The sequence below is a fragment of the Rhamphochromis sp. 'chilingali' genome (assembly GCF_963969265.1).
Source record: "Rhamphochromis sp. 'chilingali' genome assembly, chromosome: 7".
Classification (NCBI taxonomy): Eukaryota; Metazoa; Chordata; class Actinopteri; order Cichliformes; family Cichlidae; genus Rhamphochromis; species Rhamphochromis sp. 'chilingali'.
The window spans coordinates 37,594,060-37,615,320 of NC_137934.1; the positions used below are offsets into that span (position 1 = coordinate 37,594,060).

At 40.0% G+C, this 21,261-nt stretch overlaps 2 protein-coding genes across 2 annotated transcripts; one reads left to right on the forward strand and one right to left on the reverse strand.

Moving 5' to 3' along the window:
- Positions 1-626: 626 nt before the first annotated feature.
- On the reverse strand, positions 627-10,355 carry ccdc3a (coiled-coil domain containing 3a). Its single transcript, XM_080887736.1, has 3 exons — positions 9,320-10,355; positions 8,423-8,600; positions 627-1,185 (listed from the first exon to the last, which is right to left on the reverse strand). Exons 1-3 carry the CDS (start codon positions 9,724-9,726, stop codon positions 880-882), a joined length of 891 nt encoding a protein of 296 aa, XP_080743862.1. The 5' UTR covers positions 9,727-10,355; the 3' UTR covers positions 627-879.
- A 3,665-nt stretch (positions 10,356-14,020) lies between these two features.
- Positions 14,021-21,052, forward strand: optn (optineurin). The gene is made up of 13 exons (XM_080886686.1): positions 14,021-14,154; positions 16,092-16,216; positions 16,334-16,542; positions 16,639-16,782; positions 16,911-17,095; positions 17,293-17,386; positions 17,520-17,635; positions 17,886-18,035; positions 18,210-18,294; positions 18,433-18,576; positions 18,717-18,859; positions 19,131-19,213; positions 20,112-21,052. Exons 2-13 carry the CDS (start codon positions 16,096-16,098, stop codon positions 20,222-20,224), a joined length of 1,587 nt encoding a protein of 528 aa, XP_080742812.1. The 5' UTR covers positions 14,021-14,154; positions 16,092-16,095; the 3' UTR covers positions 20,225-21,052.
- Positions 21,053-21,261: the final 209 nt, after the last annotated feature.

Consider the following 21,261-nt stretch of genomic DNA (forward strand, 5'->3'; position numbering starts at 1 on the left):
TACCACATTTAGAGAATATATTATTGCCCTCCATGAATCAGCTGAAGCCTATCTCAGCTACCATAGCTGAGCCTGGACAGGATGTCAGTGTAATGCAGGGCTTTCATTAATTGATTGGTTGATCAAATGGTAAAGAACTTGTATTTGACTATTAATTTACATGCATCCTTTTATATGTACTATTCAGTATTTGGCATTTGCAAATGCAGATCTTATACCAGAGAAACTGTGAGGCCAAAATCCTTGTTATAGACTTTATTGTAAAGCTGACACCACCTATAGCTTGTGAAACTTTGCCTATCTGGAATTCTGGCATGAAACTTAAAAGCAACTGAACTCTATCCCTAAATAGTTCCCTGGTGCAGGTTTTTTCCACTGAGGTAAAAGTGGTGCCTTGTGAAAATCATAACTGTGTTTTAATTAACAGCTGAAAAGCAAAGAGAACTAATTGTCCTTCACATCTCAATAAGCTCCCACTGTGGCTGTTACTATTGCTCACAGCTGCTCTTAGTGTCAGAGCAGAGCAAGACAACATCTTGAGATGAGCACAGCTCTGCCACTTAATCCACTCATGAAGGCAGCAGAGCTGAACAACCAAAGAAGGAATCAGTGGGAAAAGAGAAATGTTTGATTCTCATTCAGAAAACTGTTTATTTTTATCAGATAAGTGGGAATCACGCTTATCCACAGTTTATTAGAGGAGTTCCAGGTAGAAAGAAAAGGGATAGCAGTTTATTTACAAGACAACTGTGAAGAGTATTGCTTTTAAAGTGTTTTTACTCATAAGTGACACTTCTCCGTCCCTTGCAGAGAGACCGCCCAGCAGTCTCTCCAGATCTACAACCACTCTGCAGTCCAGGTGAGTGGTACTTATACGATTTAAAGTTGCATCCTGTGACGTATCGCTGCACTTGTGTAACCCCCGAGTGGAGGCTCCTTCTGTGTTATAGTGTTGAGGTGATGTCCCGCCATTCTCTCTGAGGCTTTTAGCCTCTGTTGCAGCTCCTGTGCCTGCTGCTCAGCCTTGCGTGCAGCTTTGCGGGCGTTCCTCAAGGAACGCTTCACCTTGCGAACTCGCTCCTTCAGCTGCCGGTTCCTCCTTTCCGCTGCAGCCAACCGCTCCTGCAGCTTCCGGCCTCGTTCCTCCTCCTCAAACAGTGCAGCCTGCACAGAGGAGCACAGCAGCTGGGGGTAAGGAGGAAAGAAAGTGATGTTAGTTAGCATACGTGAAGGCTTGTTGTCTTAAGTGTCTGACAAACTGTTGTAGACTTCCAGCTGCTATCTCGTCAGCTAGATGTGTAGAGTGGGAGCTCTACATGTCGTGTGTGTGTGTGTGTGTTTTCTCTCCTGTGCATGTTGTTTATCCTGTAACAAGCCTAACATGCTAAGCAGGAAGTCTTATTTACTTTTCTATAGGCTTCTACTCCCATTTCAAAAACACATGTGTGTTTGGGTACCTGTGTAATATAAATGTACTATTGACCTCTCATCCCTATGCAAGGGTCACATGTTTTGATGTTTCTGGGACCCTAATGTTGCACGTTCTTGATGGAAGAGAGCTGACCTGAACCGACAGGGTTCACAAAGGTGACAGCTGTTGACGTCCCAGTGGGAATGTATCGTTTGGTTTCCTCTGTTTATGGGCGCACTTTATCACAAGTAACATATACAAACTCAAAAATATTGTGAACTAAAAGTATGTACTGTACATTCACTATTTGTCTCACTCTGCATACATACTCAGATGACCACAGTCGAGGTTAAGGCCAAGCCCCTGTTCTTTTAGCTTGCTGTTTTGTACTGTGGTACCAAGGATCGCAAAAATGGACACTCGTATGGTTTTGGCATATAATGCAGTTTGTTTTAGTGCCATTTGTTTTGGAAAACAATTGCTGAAAAATTGTCTTAAACTATGTTAAAGAAATACTGAGAAGACATTACTGTTGTGTTTGTTAGCTAAAACTGGAGGGACTTTAGCTTAGTGCTTAGCTTAGACTAAAGACTACAAACTGAAGAAGCCTCTTAGTGTAAGCCTCCTCAGAAATGGTATTAGTAGGAGGGTGGTCATGTTTACCAAGGTGTGGCATTCCCTCTTCTTTTAACAATGGTCCATAAAAGTCTGGGAACAGAGAAGACCAGTTATTGGACGTTTAGGTCTATTTGTATTTACATTTTATATGGCATACTACCTTTCTTGGAATTAGTTTTGCAATACAATACACCCAAATAAAACAACAAAAAAAAAACCCTTTACATTAAACTTCATTTTAAAGTCTAAATAGTTCATACTGAGACTGATGAAGATAATCTCACGAGGACAATGTTACCCGGCCATATGGTGATACTGCACTGTATGCACAGACTACAAGATCATGTTGTTTGTAGTGCAAGCAAGCAATAAAATTCCATTTACCTTTTTATCAGCGTAAAGGTAGAAACCCATGTGAATAAAACCAAATCCCTCTGCATGGATACAATCCACCAGGGAGAGAAATATTTCATGCATTTGTTCCTATTCAGTAAGACTGAAGTCAAATTCATATTTTTTTTTTTTCTAAACAGTTTGAAGCCTTGCCTTTTCAGTTCTCTTAGGAAATTTCACAGTGGGATGCATCAAGCACACACGGACACACAAACGCACACCAACTGTCAAAACATCCGGGTCACACCTGCCTGCTGTTTAGCATCATCTGTATAAACAGTATTTAGAGGACATGTGACGACAACTGAATGCACAAAGGTCCACAGTGAAGAAAGACAGAACACAGAAACATTCAAGTTCTTCAGTATCCAAAAGTCAGTAAAGGGAGGCAAGAAACTATGGGGATGTCGTCTTAGTTTGTTCAAAACTCTATTTATTTAACAATTAACATTTACAGCAACTGTGGTCTAAAATGGCTACAATGACTGATCGCCCTATGTTGCAGTTTCCTTCAGGTCGGGTCACATGTGACCCTTCAGGTCCTTGAAACCTTTCAGTCTGTTCTGATTCAGTCTGACATTTTGGCTCATCAGTGCAGGTACCACATCTTAACAGTGATGTCATAATGAAACATTGCCTGACTGGAAATAACATGAAGTCAGAGATTTCTTAACATGGTGGATATATTTTGGTAGTTCGGTTTATAATTATCTTATGTGCCGTTATTAGAACGCATCCATGCAAGCTTTTGTAAACTTCAATGAACGGATCAGATTTTTAAATCTGTGTGAGAGCTTACTTGACTGAAGGACACACTGGTGTTTGTCATTAGATTCTGATCGATCCCGTCTCGGTGTTAGATCTTTTGTCATGAGTAATTAGTGCTGCCGGGCTGCAAAACACTAATGGACTTACCCTGCTTCTGTCTGATGCTGAAGGTATGCAATAAACTCTGAAGAAAGACTTCTGCAAATAGCTGAAAGCAACAAAGTAGTTCTTACTCTGATCACAGTCATCACTGAAAAGTCTGACCTGTCAGTGACTCTGTCTTCATCGCAATAATGATTTTTTTTTTTTTTTTTTTTTTTTTGTGAAGTTGCGTTTGCTGAACATTCTGTCTGTAACATATTTGCAACAGTGAAGCAGGTGAAGGTGTTTGGTAACTCTGGATAAACAATTTGGAAAAAAAATGTGGTGCTCAGACTTTGTCCTGTGTTTAACATGTATGGCTGTAGGTTTTGGGGGTTTATAACTCATAACTGCTGCAAATGTAGGAAGGTCAGAGAAATTAAATCAGCCATGCAAACCTCATGACAGCAAGTTTAATGTCACTGTAATGCTTTGCACTGTGACACCACAGGCCATCCAGTCCAGTTCTAGCAATGCTAAACTTGCTTTTAGAACATTTTGCTCTGGAGCAAACTTGAGGAATTTATGTAAATTTTTTTTTTTTTTTTTACTCATTTGTTTGAGTAAAAGAAAAAGACACAATGTCAAATATGGAAGCAAAAGTGGAAAAGAAAACACAAAAAAACCCAAAGGCTGTAATCATGTTTGAAAGAATTTAGAGGTGTTTTTGTTTGCGCCCAGCTTGACCTGACTCCTCATTCATTTCTGCAGACTTTTTGATTTCTCTCCCTAACTTTATGTAGAATCTCAGCAGGAGTCCACACAATTACACAGACAACACACATGGCCAGACACCTTTACACACAGTTAGTGGCTTTAGAGCTCCACTGCTGGCGTTAAAGAGCCAAGCCAGGGTTTCTCCTCTCCTTGTGCAGATTTTATATTGTCTGTGCGTGCGTGGGAAGGGAAAGCTAGAAAATGGAAAGAAAAAGTGATGAAGAGACAAAAGGAACAAAGAAGAGACGGAGAGCAGAAAAGAAATAAAGGTGGTGAAGAGGTGCTCCATAGGGTGGCATTTCTCCTCGGCTTCTGCACTTTTCTCCTTTATTTCTGTAAAACACAGTCTGATAATGTATTTTTTATGAGCTTTAGTGTCTAACTCTTGAGTGAAACAGGCACTCCCTTTTACCCCTCTGTAAGCACGTACATAAAATGTTAATGAGAGTCAGGAAACTTGTTAAAGGGGTTTGCATGAGGGTTCAAAATTCTGCCTTCCCTTACCGTGGGTACAATCAACCAGTTCTGTATGCATACACAGTAAAAATGTGCTGTATATGGAAGTGATTAGGAAGTGTTCGAGCCATCTGCCTGCCTTCTTGTGACCTATCAAAGAACTCCTATGATATGTATGTATTATATCTGTATTAGACCCACAGGAGTGTCTGACCTGGCTTGTGGTAAAAGCAGCTCTGAGCACTACTGATAAGATGAGCCTTTGAACAAAAGCTAATTGAAGGTTTTGGCAGGAAAAGTGCAGTGAAGGAAGTCTCCTGTCTATCCTTCTGGCGGGGCATCTGGTTCCCACAAAGCTGAAATCAGAAGCAAACCTCCTCCCAGCTCTGATTTTAGGGATTTTTTTTTTTTTTTTTTTTTTTTTTTTGTCTTTAAATGCAGCTGAAGGATGAAAGCACAGAGTGATGCAAGAAGGGAAGCTAACTTTAGATAATAAAAGTATTAATAGGCTTGGTTCTTGGCTGTTAGATTAAAGAAGGATAAAAAGAGAGATTTCTTTCCCCATTTTTTTTTTTTACGTCTCCATATACATTCCCAAACAAAACACCTGTTTTGTCCTGCCTTGCCTAAAGGTTATTGTAGAGGAGCACGTGAATCCTCCTCTACAATAACAGCACCTTTAACCCCTTTTTGCCTGAACTATGACCCCTTAATTCAGAGGCTAGATCCTGTAGTTTAAACCAGAACAGAAACAGAAAAGAAGGCACTACAACACCACACTTTGCAGCCCTTTAACAGTTAAATTCTTGCTCTTAAATAATGCTGTGGCTAAATTAGCTGTGAGATTATTTAAAGCTGAAGAGGTAAATCAGCTGTGAATGCTGCAGGCAGTAGAGAAAAAGTCAGCCAGGAATGAGGCACAACATCCTTCAGAGTGTTAAGATGATGATAACGAGTGCAATAAATGGATACAAGTGTATGAAAAAGATCCACGTAATGCTCCACGGTCCACCGGATGTATTAAATGATTGTAATAGAGATGCTGTCTGTAAATCGCACTGACTTTAAAGGGGATCTATTGTGCTTATTTTCATCTCCATTATTTCCAAATCATGCAAGGAAAACAAAACCCACACCCAAAACACTGAGACAAAAAAAATCAGTTATGATATGAAGGAAGACTTGAAGCGAATGAGCACATCAAGTGCATATCAGTGTCACCTTTGCCAAAGAGTGAAGTGTCACCATAAATTGTGTTTTAATTGATCATCTTTATCCCTTCAAGAAGCATCCTGAAGGATGTTTTTTCTTCCAGGGTGTGATGTTGCCTTCATCCACAGGGCACCAGGTTTGCTGTGCTCTTCATCATCATTAAAACACCAAAGTGAGGGCCTCTTCTTTGGTGTGTCACAAAAACTATTCAGCAACCACTTAGCTGTACCTTTTCAAAATAAACGCAAAGACGTGTCGTAAATTTGTCTCCAGCTGCCGTGTCCTGTCTTGTTTGAGGTGCGAGCTTGAATCAGTCAGAGCAGATGTGATAATGAATGTCTGAATCCCAGCAGCAAAGCTCCCATCACAAGCTTCAGCCTATCTCTGGTCCGAGGTCAGCGTGATATGTTGCTTCATGCTGATACAGATCAAAGCTGCAGACTGACACGCTTTCAAGCTGGTGGTGTCAAAGTCGTCGATCTCTGCTATTTGATCTTTGACCCCAGGGTGCACGGACAGTATCCGATATGCCTGAGGTGCAACCTGGAAGGACCTCGACTCATCAGTTTGCTTTGATCTACAACAGGTTGGGACCTGATTACGTCGGGCCAATCACATATTAAAACTTTATTAACAGTACAATTGATTCTTTTGTGTTTGTGCATGTGGGCATTTTTGTCATCCTTCTGAGAATCAATCCATTTTGTGTGGGTATTTGTGTGTTCAGCTCTGCGCAGTGCCAGAGGGTAGTTTGACTGATCTTTCTTTCCCACATTCCTGTCAACGGACTCACAACTCAGCTCATTATTAGGTGTCCACACACACAAACCAAGATCTCCCTCTGCTCGTACACATAGTTCAGCTACAGCGGTTGATTCATTGCCAGTTTCTGACTCAAACATTACCGAAACTACAACACCCTAATATTGTTAGTTGTTCCAGTTCCCTGCACACTGCTGTTTGTCTGGACCCTTAATCTGTTATCACCATGGTAACAACATGGTTTTGAGTTTATTTACATTTTCTGCAAACCCCCACAAAAAGTTGGCCTATTTGAAACAGGGGACTGACTAGGCTCATTCTTCTAAGAAGCTTTTTTTTTTTTTTTTTTTTTTTTTAATAGCTCCTTTCATTTTAAGGTCAACAGCTCTATAAGCAAACTTGCTTCTGATTGGCTGCCCCTTGTAAATAGAAGAATCGTGTGAGTGGTGCTCCTGTGTTTGCGTCCAATCAAAGTTGACTATATGTACTCTCAATGACATCATGCATAGCCAAGTCTAGAAAAAAACTGTTGGGAATGGAGCCCTTAGAGCCATCTGAGGCCTGTGATTTTGGGAATTAGCTACTATTTATACAGTGACATAATTTTCAAACCTTTAGCTATGTTCAAAACAAGCATTCAAAATATCAAACAAAAACACATGACATAAAAGTTGCAAAATTTGAGTTACATGTCAGTGAGTTAAATAAGTATTTGATCCTTAGCTAACCATGACTTACTACTTGGTGGAGAAGCCCTTGCTGGCAAGCACAGCAGTAAGATGTTTCCTGTAGCTGGTCAGGTCAGGTTTGCACACATCTCAGGAGGAATCTTGGACCACTCCTCTTTACAGAAACTCTCCAACCCTTTAGATTTCTTGGCAGTTGCTTAGTAACTCGAAGCTTCAAGTCCTTCCACAGATTTTTTAGAGGACTGAGGTCTGGAGACTGGCTAGGCTACTTCATGACCTTAGTGTGTGAAGATGCACATTAAGGTCATGAAGTGGCCCAGCCAGTTTAGCCACTCCTTTGTAGCTTTGTCAGTATGTTTCAGGTCATTGTAATGCCTGAAGACCCATCCATGACCCATTTTCAGTGTTCTGTCTGAGCGAAGGAGATTTCTCATCCAAGATTTTGGTACATGGTCCTGTCCATTTTCCCTTAATATATGTTAAGCCATCATGTACCGTTAGCAGAAAAACAGCCCCAATGCATGATTTCCGCTTCCATGCATGACTGTGGGGATGGTGTTTTTTTTGGGTGATAATCAGCATTTTTTCTACAAACATGGCAGGTGAAGCAAGAGAGCTTGAGTTTGGTTTCAATGACATCTTCTCACAGCTCTTTGCTCTTGCTCACAGTGGTGGAGAGGTTGGAATGGAAGAAACTGATTCTTTGGACAGGTGTACTTTATACAAATAACAAGCTGAAATCTGTGTCATTAATTGGTTGTTTGAAATCCCACCCATGGGAGTCAGATGTCTAGCTGGGTTGCTGGGGATCAAATACTTATTTCACTGTGACTCATATTCATTGTGTGTGTGTGTGTGTGTGTGGGGGGGGGTTGTGGTGTTGTTGTTTTTTTTTTTTTTTTTTAATTCTACGTTTTGTTTTTTGTTTTTTTTTTTGTTTGGTTTTTGTTTGGTTTGGTTTTTGTTTGTTTGGTTTTTTTTGTTGGGGGGGTAGGGATATATAAAAGGCAATAAAAATCCAAATTTAATAAAACACATTTGCTCCCTGATGATCCCATAGACTATTTGTTATCTCTGTGACAACAAGATAGTTTTGTGTTTGTTTGCAGTGTCAGCAAAACCCCACCAACATTTCTAAGAAGGTAATGAAGCTTTTTATTATAGATTGCAATGGTCAGTTTAATCATAGACATTTGGTTTCTCTTCTTCATGTACAACACTTTAACAGGCTAACTATGACTAAGTGATGCCTTACCCTGCTGTCTTCCTGCATGTCCCACTCGGGGCTGAAAGTCTGAAATGGTTGGCTCCCCTGAGTGCAGTTGGAGAACTGAAACAGACTGGAAAACGTGCGTCTGTTCTCAATCGTGTCAGCAAAGATGGCATCTTGGAAGTTGACCCCATGAGGTCGGATGCTGTAGTTCTCATCCATCCTACAGAGGAGATGAAGGGGACAACTGTAAGCAGCACATTTGAATCTGCATTTAAAAAGAATGCACTCTGCTCCTTTCCAGTATATTTTTGTTCTTGGATTGTACCGGAGAAGCTTTGCATGATTCACAAATTAAAATAATGAGTATTTATGTTAGAAATTTATTAGAAATAGCATTCTGAACCCTGGCTATTTGGTTCTGAGGAATTATTTGCAAATCTACTGATCTTGTTATTTTAAACTTTGGCCATTTTCAATATGAACATCCACCAATGTATTGTATACTATAAGAAAATAACTAGTAGGTCTGCTTTAACAGCCAGAATAGAGAACAGAAATACATCATGATGTCATAATCTGTGTGGCTGATAAACTGATCATTTGCTAATAACTCCAATTTATAGCTGATAGGTGTACAGTAATAAAAAGTCTTGATGAAGGCCAAAGCCAAAAGTGGCAGTCCTGCAAAGTGGTATTTACTCATTTGTTTTACTACTTTGATTATTTACATACAAACAGTGTTAATTTAAAGGTGCTCTTTCATTTATGTGGCAACAATAATAGATTTGACAAATTCAGGTAAAGCTGAAATAGTTTTTAATTATGGGTTATTTTTTTGGTTTGGTTTGGTTTCATTTTTTTTGCAAAAAAAAAATAGAACCAAAAAAATATATCAAATTAATTTTCTGAAATAAAAAGTGACCGTTTTTTCTACCTCACCTGAGGAAAAAGAAATAGGAGTAGTTCTCCATCACGGTGTGGGACTGACAGGACAGGTAACCAAGCCCGGTCAGGTTGAGCCTGGATCCAGAGGGTACCTCCAGCATGCTGCCCCAGGCTTGGTCACACAGCAGCTCCACCTCTGCAGAGTACAGCAGCCCTTCCTCTGCGCCCTCGTACCCGTATCCGAACCCGAAGGGCAAGGAGTTGTACAGACTGCCCACTCCAACGCCCACCGGCTCCCGGTGGATTGCCAGGACCCGGGCATACAAGATGATCTCCGCAAGTTCCGCCCGGCAGCCCTCGCTCAGCGGCCGCCATTCCGAGGGGAGCTGGCAGCCACGCGTAAAGGTGTCCAGATGCGCAAAAACGCAGAGCGTTGCGAGGAGGATAGTCGTGGGAAACATCCCGAAAAGCGTACAAAATCTTATCTGGCACCTCCTAAAGTCTGCGTTGATGAGTCTTTCCTTTTTCCTAAGTGTTTCCAGGAGACCCAGCCAAGTGGCCGAAAGTAAACAAATCTGGTTGATTTTGCAAAAGTTATGCACATGTGTTTACCTCAACCACTTGATGATGCTAAATCACAATGAAAATAATTTTTCAGACAGAGTTTTTGAGCATTAACACAAACTCAAGCTAACTTCAATCGTCTGAAGACTTTTGGAAAGAATAAAGTCGGATTAATATGAATGTGCAAAGACTAACCGCTCCAACCTGCAGCTCTGTCCGTTCTCCTGCTTGGAGGAGGCGAGGTTTAAACAGAGCGATGGTGATGCCTTCAAGGACTCGTGCGCTGCTTTGATATTTAGAGTTTCAATGAGGGGTGGTCGATGCGTTGAAGTGGTATTTTGCCTGATGAAAAGGTGATGAACCTGAGGTTTTGAACCTGTTGACCTCAGACATAATATTATAACCCACATGATGTATAAAACTCTTTCGATCAAAAAGATTATTAATTCAAATATACTCCAGGTTCTTCACAAAACGCGTCGCTTCATGAAACGAATACTTCCTTGAGGAATCGACTTCTTCTTTTCGGCATGTGAAGGCGTTAAACGTGATTATAAAGGGACAATCGCTGTGGTGGGAGATGGTATCACAGGAGCCAGGTTTTGGCTGGAGGAAGTTCCATGGAAGATAAATCAAAGCATCTGAGAAGAATTTGAATGGGTCCAAAGGGGGGTGCTGCTGAAGTTTCCACTGGGTTCCAGGGTACCTCGAATTTGTTTTACAACACACTGGGGGTACAGTGGGTCTTTTTGGTTATTCAAGCGCTATTCTGGGAACTTAGTGTGTCATGTTGTGTGAGTCCCAACATTCTTTCTGATAGACCTTTAATACAAATCTTTGATTTTGGCTACCTATTGTGGGTCAGTGGGGTCCAGTGGCTCCTGGACAAGGATCACTGGGAGTTTTGAAGCATTAAGGGAAATCCCGAGGGAGACAATATTTCTGTGGTGAAAATCCTCCAGGGATTCTCTCTCTTTTTTTCTTCTTTTTTTTTTTTTTTTTTTTTTTTTTTTTTTTTTTTTTTTTTTTTTTTTTTTTTTTTTTACCTGAGATAAGGGATGCACCAGGACTCTATAATGTGATTACATTTCACAATACCTAAAATATTTTATTAAGGATAGCATACGGTAGTTTTTATGCAAGCCAAAACTGCTGATGATGCAGCCCATCAGCTTTCACTGGCATTACATGATTTACAAAAATGGCTGAATGACTCATGCTTGTGCCTTAATTTTAAAAAGACCGTATCAATGTTTTTTAGTAAGCCTAAAACAACCGTGGCTGCAGTAAAAGTCTGCTTGGGTGCACAAGAATTAATTAATGTTGAGGAATTTAAGTATTTGGGAGTGCTACTAGACTCTAAATTATCCTTTAAAAAACACATTAAAAAAGTAGTGAAAACTGTAAATGTTAATATACAGAACTTTAGACATATCCGCACATCATTAATAGACACAGCAGCGATTACATTCCTGCATTCTATGATACTGGCTCATATTGAATATTGTATTACAAGTTGGTCCTATATGAGCTCTGCTGCTATTGGGCCAATTGAAGTATGCTACAAAAGAGCATTGAAAATATTAGATAAAAAACCTTTTTCATATCACCATTGTCAAATTTTAGAAAAATACAAGTTTTTAAATTTTACTAATTTCAAATTATTTAAATCTGCCTGTCTAATATACAAAGTTATACATGGTCTGGCGCCTCCACCAATGAGTGATTTTATTAAACAAAAGTCTAGCAGTGTTGCTGGGTCTCGACTGACTCGAGCCACTGTTAGAGGTGATTGTGAACTGGCACTCAGGCGGACCACCTTTTCACAGAATGCTCTGTCATATCAGGGAGTGAGCTTCTGGAATAGTCTTCCACTGTCAGTGAGGGAAAGTACAAGTCTACCCATCTTTAAGAGTCACTTAAAAGGGCGGCTGAGGGACACACAAACATGTAATCATGTTTAATAATCATGTTTTATATTGGACGGGGAAAAGAGTTAGTGTATTACAAAAAGGAAAACAACTGTTAGTGCAATGGGTGAACGCAATATCACGATGGTCAGGGCATGTACAATACTGGGGTTTGTGCAATATAATTGATGTGTTTCTGTTATTGTTATCTATACTGTCCTCTGTGTCCACTCTCCTTGTCATTGTTTGTTCTAGTATAATGTGATCACTGTTTTTGTCCTTGTCACATGACCTGTAAATAGTGTCTCTGTATGTTTTTACTAACTTGTGTTTAACACCAACCTGCCAGAGGGTCTGCAGATGGAAATTAGCCCAAGGCTATAATCTGGCATATTTACATTTGTTAAAATGTTCATTAATATCTATTGCCCCTCTTTCTAAAAAAATAAAATAAAATAAATAAATAAGATCATAGTAAAGATTAATAATCACTTTCAGTTCCTCAACTATAACCACTTTAACAGTCTTCCATACAGTTCTAAGCTCAACCTCCAGTAAGTACAGTGACCATCTCTGATTGCTTTAAACCAGGGGTAGGCAACTCCAGGCCTCAAGTGCAGGTTTTAGACATCACCCTGTGTCAACACACCTAAATCAAATCATTAGTTCATTCCCAGGCCTCTGGAGAACTTCAAGACATGTTGAGGAGGTAATTTAGCCATTTGAATCAGCTGTGTTGGATCAAGGACACTCGAAAACCTGCAGGACACAGGCACTCGAGGTCTGGAGTTGCTTACCCCTGCTTTAAACTAACCTGAACATGAACATTAGTAGATTGCTCTTGAATAAGACTGCCATCTAGTGGAAAGTAAGTATAACTGTATATATAAACGTATAGCTGTAGCTGCACAAACAAGAGCAGAAATGGTGTTTCTCGGACATTCCATTGTATTTTACTACAGTAGCCTCTGAGTGTTCTATGCTACAGTATTGACAGATATCCCATCGGAATCAGTTACACTGTCGTCGCCATTTATCATTCAAAGCTGACATCAGAGGGAATCTCCAGTCCTTCCTTTCCTGTTTGCAAGTGTAAGATGACTCCTGAGGGGGAATTCCCGCTAACAGCTGATGGTCTAGCCCCGCCCCCACACATGTCAGCCTCTTGCCGATGTGTAAAAAATGCGGATGGACCCGTGCCGCGGCGGCGCTGCTTACGCGCAGGCGCTCTTTGTTCTCAGATCAGTCCTCTGCCCCGTGACGTCACTACGAGGAAATGAAAACCGTCCGTAAACTCCGCACAAGTGAACTCGGTGTCGAGTTGTCGAAAATTAGACCGACTTAGATAGGAACTATGGCTTTCAAAATAAAAGCAAAGCGTTCTTGAAGAATGAATTAAGATTGCCCTAAAAACAAATATCAAAAGCTAAGGACTTCAGAAAGAACAAATAATCACTGTAGTCTTTTAATATGATAAATAGAAGTGAAAATAGCTACACACAATACAGTTTAATGAATATAGTAATGAAATTAAATAAGGCTAATGAAATAAGCCTTATTAAATTCCAGCGCAAGATGATGGTTTTCCTCTGATGATGAATTTAATTTTATAAAGACATTATTTATTTTTAGGTGGAGGAATTTCAATTTCAGCAGATGTTGCAGTGCTGGTAGCAATTGCGGATTTGTTTGTTTTGTTTGTTGTTTTGTTTCTTTGATTTTGTCTTGCGGTTTAGCGGATTCATCTACTGCTTATTAAAATAAACTTCAGATGAATTGTTGAATTAAGTCTTTACTGTTTGAAACCCCCATTAGTGGAAAATGTTATTTTTATATTATTTTAAACTGATAACTACACTGTCACTATAATTGCTCTATAGTTGTTATTTGTCACAAATCAAAACAAAGCTCTTGATCAAAAGAGTCACTGATGTGATCTAGGTGCATATGCACACAAATAAATTTCCAGTCAAAATCTTGGCCTTTCAATGATTTATTTTTGCAAGAAAGCAAACCAAGAACTAGGCATATATGCATGCTGGTACCAATTTACTGAGATAATCATAGATTCTAAAAAAAATTTTTATAATAATAATAATAATAATAATAATAACAATAATAATAATAATGAGCTCTTACGCGATTATCACTGATAACGCAAAACGCAGAAAGTTTATTTATTCGATATAAATCAACAAACACAAAAATGCATTGTTTATCAGTACTGCGCCAGTTAATGAGTTTACTTTGAAAGGAACAACCGGAAGCAAAGATCGTTTTTTCTGTATCGTCGCTCAACGCCCCTGCTAACTAGAACAGCAATATTACTCGACATACACAGCCACCTTTGCGATACTGCCTATGTATTGTCAGCGCGAACAGGCAGGCTGTGTTTAGTTCTCGAGTTGCCAGCAGGTGAGTTAAAACCTTTAAACTCGGTTGACGTTTGGTGTGACGCAGTTTGGTTGAGGTTAAAGCTCGTCCGTGTTCGTTTTAAGTTACTGGTAACTTTTTATTGTTTACCAAAAGTCACACTTAGGATAGGCCTATTCCAAGAAAGTGAAAGTAAAACAATACTGAAAGAAGGCCAAAACAAATATAACTATTTTTGGCCGAACTTAGTGTCCTCCAAGCTAGTATTACACGATTATTTTGAACTAGCATGTGAGATTTCCGACTCGTACTTGTAAATTGGCGATCAACGGTGATATCCGCTGTTAAGAGCTTCTAAATGTGATATTACATCTTATTTAGGCCATTATGTAGTATACCATGGCGTTAGGGCGAAAGGACAACACAGTGTCTCTGTTATTGAAATCAAATTGCCATATCATGTGACTCTTGATGGGATAATTCGCCTCGGCATGCTCCTTCTCGGCTCCCGAAGCACTGAGTCACTGAGTGATGTCAGCAGACATTTTTTTTAAACATGTCTTACTGGCAACAACAAGCCAAATGAGATTAAACACAAACGTATTCGCAGTTAAAAATGCCGCATTTTTTCATTTTTTATTTTTGGTAAACATTAAAATTAGCTGTTAAATTTACAAAAAAAAAAAGAAAAAAGATCAACGTTAGTATTTAAGTCAATTTCTTCTTGTGATTGTGATTATTTGAAACCATAAATCCCGAATGTATTAATTATTTTTAAATTAACTTATAGTGCGTAATATATAACATGGGATCATTTTGATTTTATATTATCTGATAAATGTTCCACGTGAGGAATGCAGCATTAAAGCCACTATATGTAGAACTGGAAGTGTGAGCTTCAGTGCCCCCTAGTGGGAACAGCAAACACCAACACTTACCATACAGTCATCTTATTTTTAAAAAAGTGCACCCTTTTTAATTTTATACATCTAAACATTATATCAGAACATAACAAAGAAAATCATCAGGTCCTCATCAGGTTCTAAAATAATTTAAATACAGCCTCATATGAAAAACAGTGTGTGATGTATTAACCTGTGTTTAGAGTTATTAATTTAGCTTTAGTTATTCACCTAAAATTAAACCAAAATACCAAAACAGTTTGTGAAGAATCACTTTGTTGCAGAAGAATTTTGGCCCAGTCATCTTTACAATGTTGCTGCAGTTCTTTGACATTTGCAGGTATTTATTCATACGCATCTCTCTGAAAGAACCTCTGCACCATTTCAACAAGGTTAAGGTCTGGACTTTGAGTATAACTGTATATATTATTATCAGTATAACTGATTCTTTACTTTTTAAGTCGTTCTGTTGTAGATGTGCTTCTGTGCTTGGGATCATTGTCCTGTTTCATGACCAGAGTTTTAGCCACGCTTTAGCTGTCAGACAGACGGCCTCACATTTGACTCTACAATATTTTGGCATATAGAGAGAACCCAAATCACCACCCATCCACCACCGTGCTTGATAGTTGCTTTTAGGTGTGTGTGCTGATATGCTGGTGTTTCGGTCACACCAAATTTAGTGTTGTACATTATGGCCAGACATCTTCACTTTGGTCTTGTCTATCCAAAGACAATATACCAGCGAGTAACTGCTGGATAAGGGAAGTAGGTGCGCCCGGAGTAAACCTTTCTCATGTTCCAAGTGAGCAAAGCGACTACCAGTGAGGGTAAAGAATAATATTTATTGACGTATGACCTGGTAGTTTATGCTACTCAGGCAACCAGAGCCAGGAATGTCAGGAAGCAACCACCCTCCAAAGCAATGTGTATAGTGACTGTGCTTTCTTTTTCACATGACTGTAACTGTTTGGCTTTGTTCTCAACCTTCTCTTGATGACTTATTTGTTGCCAGTGTTTCCGATTGTTTAATATACAAATAATATACAAAACATGACAAAACGTCCTTCCTCTCAGCATCATGGCGTCTGGAGGCCCCGTGATGAACGGCGACATCTCTCGCTCTGCCAATCAGCCCGGCACACTGGAGGAAACCCTGCAGCAGATGAACATCCTCATTCAGGAGAACAGAGACCTGAAAGGTGAGAGCAGGGATGACCGAGGATAGAGCAGTTAGGGAGAGGACAAATAGTGAAAAATTGGTGATAGTTGGAATGAGTGAGTTTGTAACACGCGCATTTATTTTAATTCTCTCTCAGAGGCTCTCCGTCAGACCAACCTGACGATGAAAGAGCGCTTTGAAGGTTTGTCTGCGTGGCGGGAAAAACAGAAGGAAGAGCGGGACTTCCTGGAGAGCCGGCTCGAGGAGGCCCGTGGCCGCATGGAAGCACTTACCCTCCAAAACCAGGAGCTGAGCAGGGGGCTGGAGGACACCGGGAAGACCGGAGGAGCTGTGGGAGGAATGCAGGTGAAGCTGATAATATTGCGCATATATTGCACTGCAGATTTATGGACACTTTAGTCATTTCTGCGTTTATGCTATGTAATGTCATCGTCCAATCAGATTGCAGAGCTGGAGGCCCTGCGTGCTCAGGTTGCTCGGCTGCAGGCAGAGAAGAATGACCTGGTGGCCTTGAACTCTGAGCTACAGCTCAAGGCAGAGCACGATTCTCAGGATGATTCGTTTATTGAGATCATCAAAGTGTCGGTGAGGACGGATGAATAGCACAGATCATCATCAAACACTCTTTTTTTTTTTTTTATATTCAGCCTGATTTTGGTGAAATGACAAACAGGAGGAGAAGCTTGGTGTCTTAGTATTGTTTTTCCTCCCAGGATGGAGGTATCGATGGCGTGAACGAGGCATTGGGAGCAGAGCGCAGCAGACGCCAGGATGCGAGCATGACAGCGTCACGCATGGACAATGAGGAGGTGACGGTTAGCCAGCTGCTGCAGTCCCTGAGGAATGAGGCGGAGAAAAGCGAGAGGCTGCAAGGCGAGCTGCAGGCCTGCACGGCCAGGTACGAGACAGCAACAAAAGGAAACGTTTCTCAGCTGTGAAAGTGCTTTAAATGTTTCTATTCTGAAAATGAAGCAACAGATTTGTAGCAGTCTGCTTATGTCTTTGCTCTATTAAAAAAAACCCAGTCACAGTTCTGTTTCCAGAATATGTTATGGATAATCCGTTTATTATTTAGTTTCACCTATTATCCAACAGAATTCGAAAGCTAGAAGAAAAAAAGTCCAGTGTAGAGGAATTCACCCAGACACCTGAGCCAGAGACCAAAGAGGATTCTGCGAAAAAAGATAAGGTTTGTTTCTTTTTTCATTTTTTTATATATCACAGTAGATCTGTCCTGCTGAAAGCTGCATTATTGGGTAAATCCTTTCCCTTCCTGCGTCGAGTTTGTGACTTTTCGTGTGCGACTGTTGCAAATATTTCAGGCGGCCTCTGAGGTGGAGAATCTGAAGGCTCAGATGATGACACTCTACAAAGAGCTGCAGCAGGCTCAGAGCAAACTGGATGAAGCAGAAGGCATGAAGAAGAACCTGCAGGACAGGTTTGGGCCACACAAACACACTTGCAAATGATTATTTTAATCCTGGAGAACCCATGGGGCCCGAGCCGACCCCATTGGTTTTCTAGGGAAACCATGGGGTCAAATTTGACCCCATGGTTTCTCCAGGGTTAAACTTAAAAACAGAAAAGTGCAGAAAGATAACACCACCTAAACTAAATGCTATACCTCGTTTAACTGATGTTCTGTGTTATTTGATATATGTCTTATTTTTTTGGGGGGGGGGTTGAAGATGTCGGGAGGTGGAGCAGGATGTGGCAACCCTGAAGGCCCAATTGGTGGAGAAACAGGCCGTTCAAACGGAGAATGACCGACTGAAGCTCCAGCTGAACAGCATGCAGGCCCAGAGCCTGATGGAGCAGAGGAAGACTGCAGAAGAGAAGTCAGAGAAAACACAAGCATACATACACATTAACTGATTGTGTGAGAGTGCAGAAACGGCATATTGTGACACTGATTTTCATCGGGTTGTGTTACTGTACTTTGACTACACAGAGCTTTGTAAAGCAATCGGGTCACTTCACACAAATCGCTAAACACAATTTACTAAACACAGGAACAACCTGGCGCAGCTGAAGGACGCCTACACCAAACTGTTTGAGGACTACACTGAGCTCAAAGACGAGAAACAGAGAAAAGAGGTAACTTTATGTTGTGTTGTGTGGATCGTACTGATTTTCACAAACGTGATGCAGTAAAAAAAAAAAATATTGATGGCATTTAAGAAAAAAAAAAATCAGAGATAACTGGCACCTTTACCATCCTGTTTGGTTCTGCAGTCTCATCTGGCGGAGGAGCTGCAGCAGCGGCTGACAGCAGCTGAAGAAGCTCTCGCTATTAAGCAGAAAAAGATCGATGAGATGAAGCAGGACATGTTCCAAAAGGAGAAGGAGCTGGAGACCATATCTGTTTTCCAGGCTCAGGTCAGTGGTTCTTTACGTGTGAGCACTTGAAATATATAATCTAGCATTAAACCCAACAATCAGAAGGCCTCAGCACAACAGGATTGCCTCCACTTTTAATGGTAGTCATCGTGTTTTTGTTTTTTCTGTACTTTCTGCAGGCAGAGATCTACTCCTCCGACTTCCACGCAGAAAGAGCAGCGAGGGAGAAACTCCACGAAGAAAAGGAGCGTCTGGCTGCTCAGCTGGAGTACGTGAAGAAGCAGAACACCCAGCTGCAAGACGAGATGGACTCAATGGGCAGGTGTGCATTCAGAGAGAGGACTGACCTGGTCACGATTTGAGCTTCTTCAGACTAAATGTGTTAATTTCTATTCTTCTTGTGGAGAAAAACTCCTCGTGATTTAATAAAGGATTGAAATTTAAAAGTAGAGTCTGCAGCTCGACTAACTTACAAATTAACAAAGGTTTTGCTGTATAATTCTGTCAAACCCATTTCTATTTACATGACCACAGAAACAAACTGAGTATAATGTCGTGATTCGGCTCATCTGAAGCTTTTTCTTTGTGTGCAGGCGCTCACTGAACGAGATGCAGAGGAGACATTTGTCACAAGGTGGAAACCCACATGGAGGTGGACCATCTTTAGTTGGAAGAGGTACAGCATGTTATAATTTAACCTCTCACACAAACCTTATTCCTGGCTTTCTCTTATATAGCTTACACCGGACTCCCCTCTGACATTTTGATTATTTGGATGTTATTACTGGCTAGAAATACAATTACTCTAATTTACTATCTTTTATACCAAAAAGAGATAGATGGTCTTTTGAAACACATGCCACTATATTTGGATCGAAATATGAGGTGATTAGCCAGCTTGGTTTTTACGGTAATGTTGTGTGATGTTATTTGAATGGTGTTTTTGGCTAGTGAAAAAGCAGTTTAATATAAAATGTAGGCTACTTGCCAAAAATGAAGAAAAAAAACAAAAGTCAAATTCTTTGGGTGTCTTTCATTACAATTGTTCGCCAGACAAGGGAATCCCAGAGTAGCCAGACCCTAATACATTCCCTGCTTAATCTTCTTATAAGTTATATAATGAGCATTACATAATTAGGTGCAACTAAGACTTGAATCTACCAAACGAGACAATGAAGTCATGAAGAAAATATACAATCAGACCTGTTTTTGTTTTTTTTTTTGTTTTTTTTAACCATAGCTGCCCTTTACTGGATGTTACAGGGAATACACCGACTTTTCATTAATTTTTATTTCCATTGTTTTTGCCTCAGCTCTTGTTTCTTTTTTTGGGTACTTTTACTGCTGACAGGAACTGCACAAGATTTTTCTCCGCACAAGTAATGACTTTGCGATTAAGGAACGTTACCTGACCTTTTGCAAAATGATAGTTAGATGCAGCAAAAATCATCCAGTATAGCCAAAACATTCGACTGAATGACCTTTGTGGTGTAATCAGTCTGTCAGAAAATACAAGTGGAACTGGAACAGCCATCCAGCAGGCTAGAGTTGTGATCGGTGTCTCTCACTTTCAGGTACTGACTGGCAGCATCAGGGGAATATCCCTGAGCATGCGTGTCCCAAGTGTAATGAGATCCTTCCAGACCTGGACTCCCTGCAGATCCACATCATGGACTGCATCAACTAGACGTGCGTCACAGCATATAAGCATTCACGGCAACAGCGGCTGCATCATCACCTAATCGGAGTCTTCCTCTGCTTTGTCCTGTACCTCTTAACTCCAAGAGATCCCATATGGGATTAATAAAATTTATTCTCGGGTGGGAACACTTTGCTTTTGGAAGAAGCCAAACTGTGATGTTTGGAAAACATGTAAAAAGAGTATGTTGACTGTATTTTGTTGTACATTTAAAAGTTGCTCACAAACACTCAGAACAGTATAGAAAACATTCTACAGAACACCACCTATCATGCGGCATGCTGTCCGTCACATTGTTGGATTTTTTTTTTTTTTTGTAGCTGTGTTGTCTGAAGCAAGCTGAAAATTTTCAGGGGCAAAACAAGTTCAGAGCAAACAAAACAGAAGCTGCATAGACCTTTTGGTAAGATTTTAGTTAAGCACTGACTACTGGTCATAAATATATTAATAAATCAACCAAAGTTGAGCCTTTAAAAGCTGCATCTGTTTACAAGTATTTGGTTGCTGAAGGCTTTCTATATTTTTGAAGGATTCTTTTTCAAATTAAAATGAAATTGCTTCTATATTTTTCCTCACTAAGGATATTTTAGTTCATAATTTGGTGTTTGGTGGTAAAAGCAGCATTCACCATGTAGGCACTTTATGAAAGATATATATTTTATTTTGACTTTGCATATTGTACCTGATAATCAGAATATAATGTATTTAACCTGATCAATTTGTCACTAAAGTGCAGGTAGAATCTGTACTCTGTAGACTGTAAAGACCTTCCTGATTCAAGTTCGGTGAAAGAAAATAAAAGCGTTTGCAAATGTGTTTGCTTTTACTCATGTCTGATGTCACTCTTCATATATTATAAAAATGAAACAAACATTTTAGTTAAATACGATGAAATAAGCCAGAGCTAATGCTGTTATACAAGCACTTCGCATATTACATTACCTTCCTGTTTAAAGATACCCTTTAGGGCTTTTCACATCTTAATCACAGTCGACTGTAAGTATTAAAAATGTTTCAGTATTGAC

Bases quoted from the DNA above. Each gene is read 5' to 3' on its own strand.
- ccdc3a (XM_080887736.1), bottom strand. From the start codon at position 9,726: ATGTTTCCCACGACTATCCTCCTCGCAACGCTCTGCGTTTTTGCGCAT. The intron at 8,601-9,319 runs GTGAGGTAGAAA...TCTCCTCTGTAG, and splicing joins TCCTATTTCTTTTTCCTCAG to GATGGATGAGAACTACAGCA. The intron at 1,186-8,422 runs GTAAGGCATCAC...CCTTACCCCCAG, and splicing joins ACATGCAGGAAGACAGCAGG to CTGCTGTGCTCCTCTGTGCA.
- optn (XM_080886686.1), top strand. From the start codon at position 16,096: ATGGCGTCTGGAGGCCCCGTGATGAACGGCGACATCTCTCGCTCTGCC. The intron at 18,860-19,130 runs GTGTGCATTCAG...CTTTGTGTGCAG, and splicing joins GAGATGGACTCAATGGGCAG to GCGCTCACTGAACGAGATGC. The intron at 19,214-20,111 runs GTACAGCATGTT...TCTCACTTTCAG, and splicing joins ACCATCTTTAGTTGGAAGAG to GTACTGACTGGCAGCATCAG.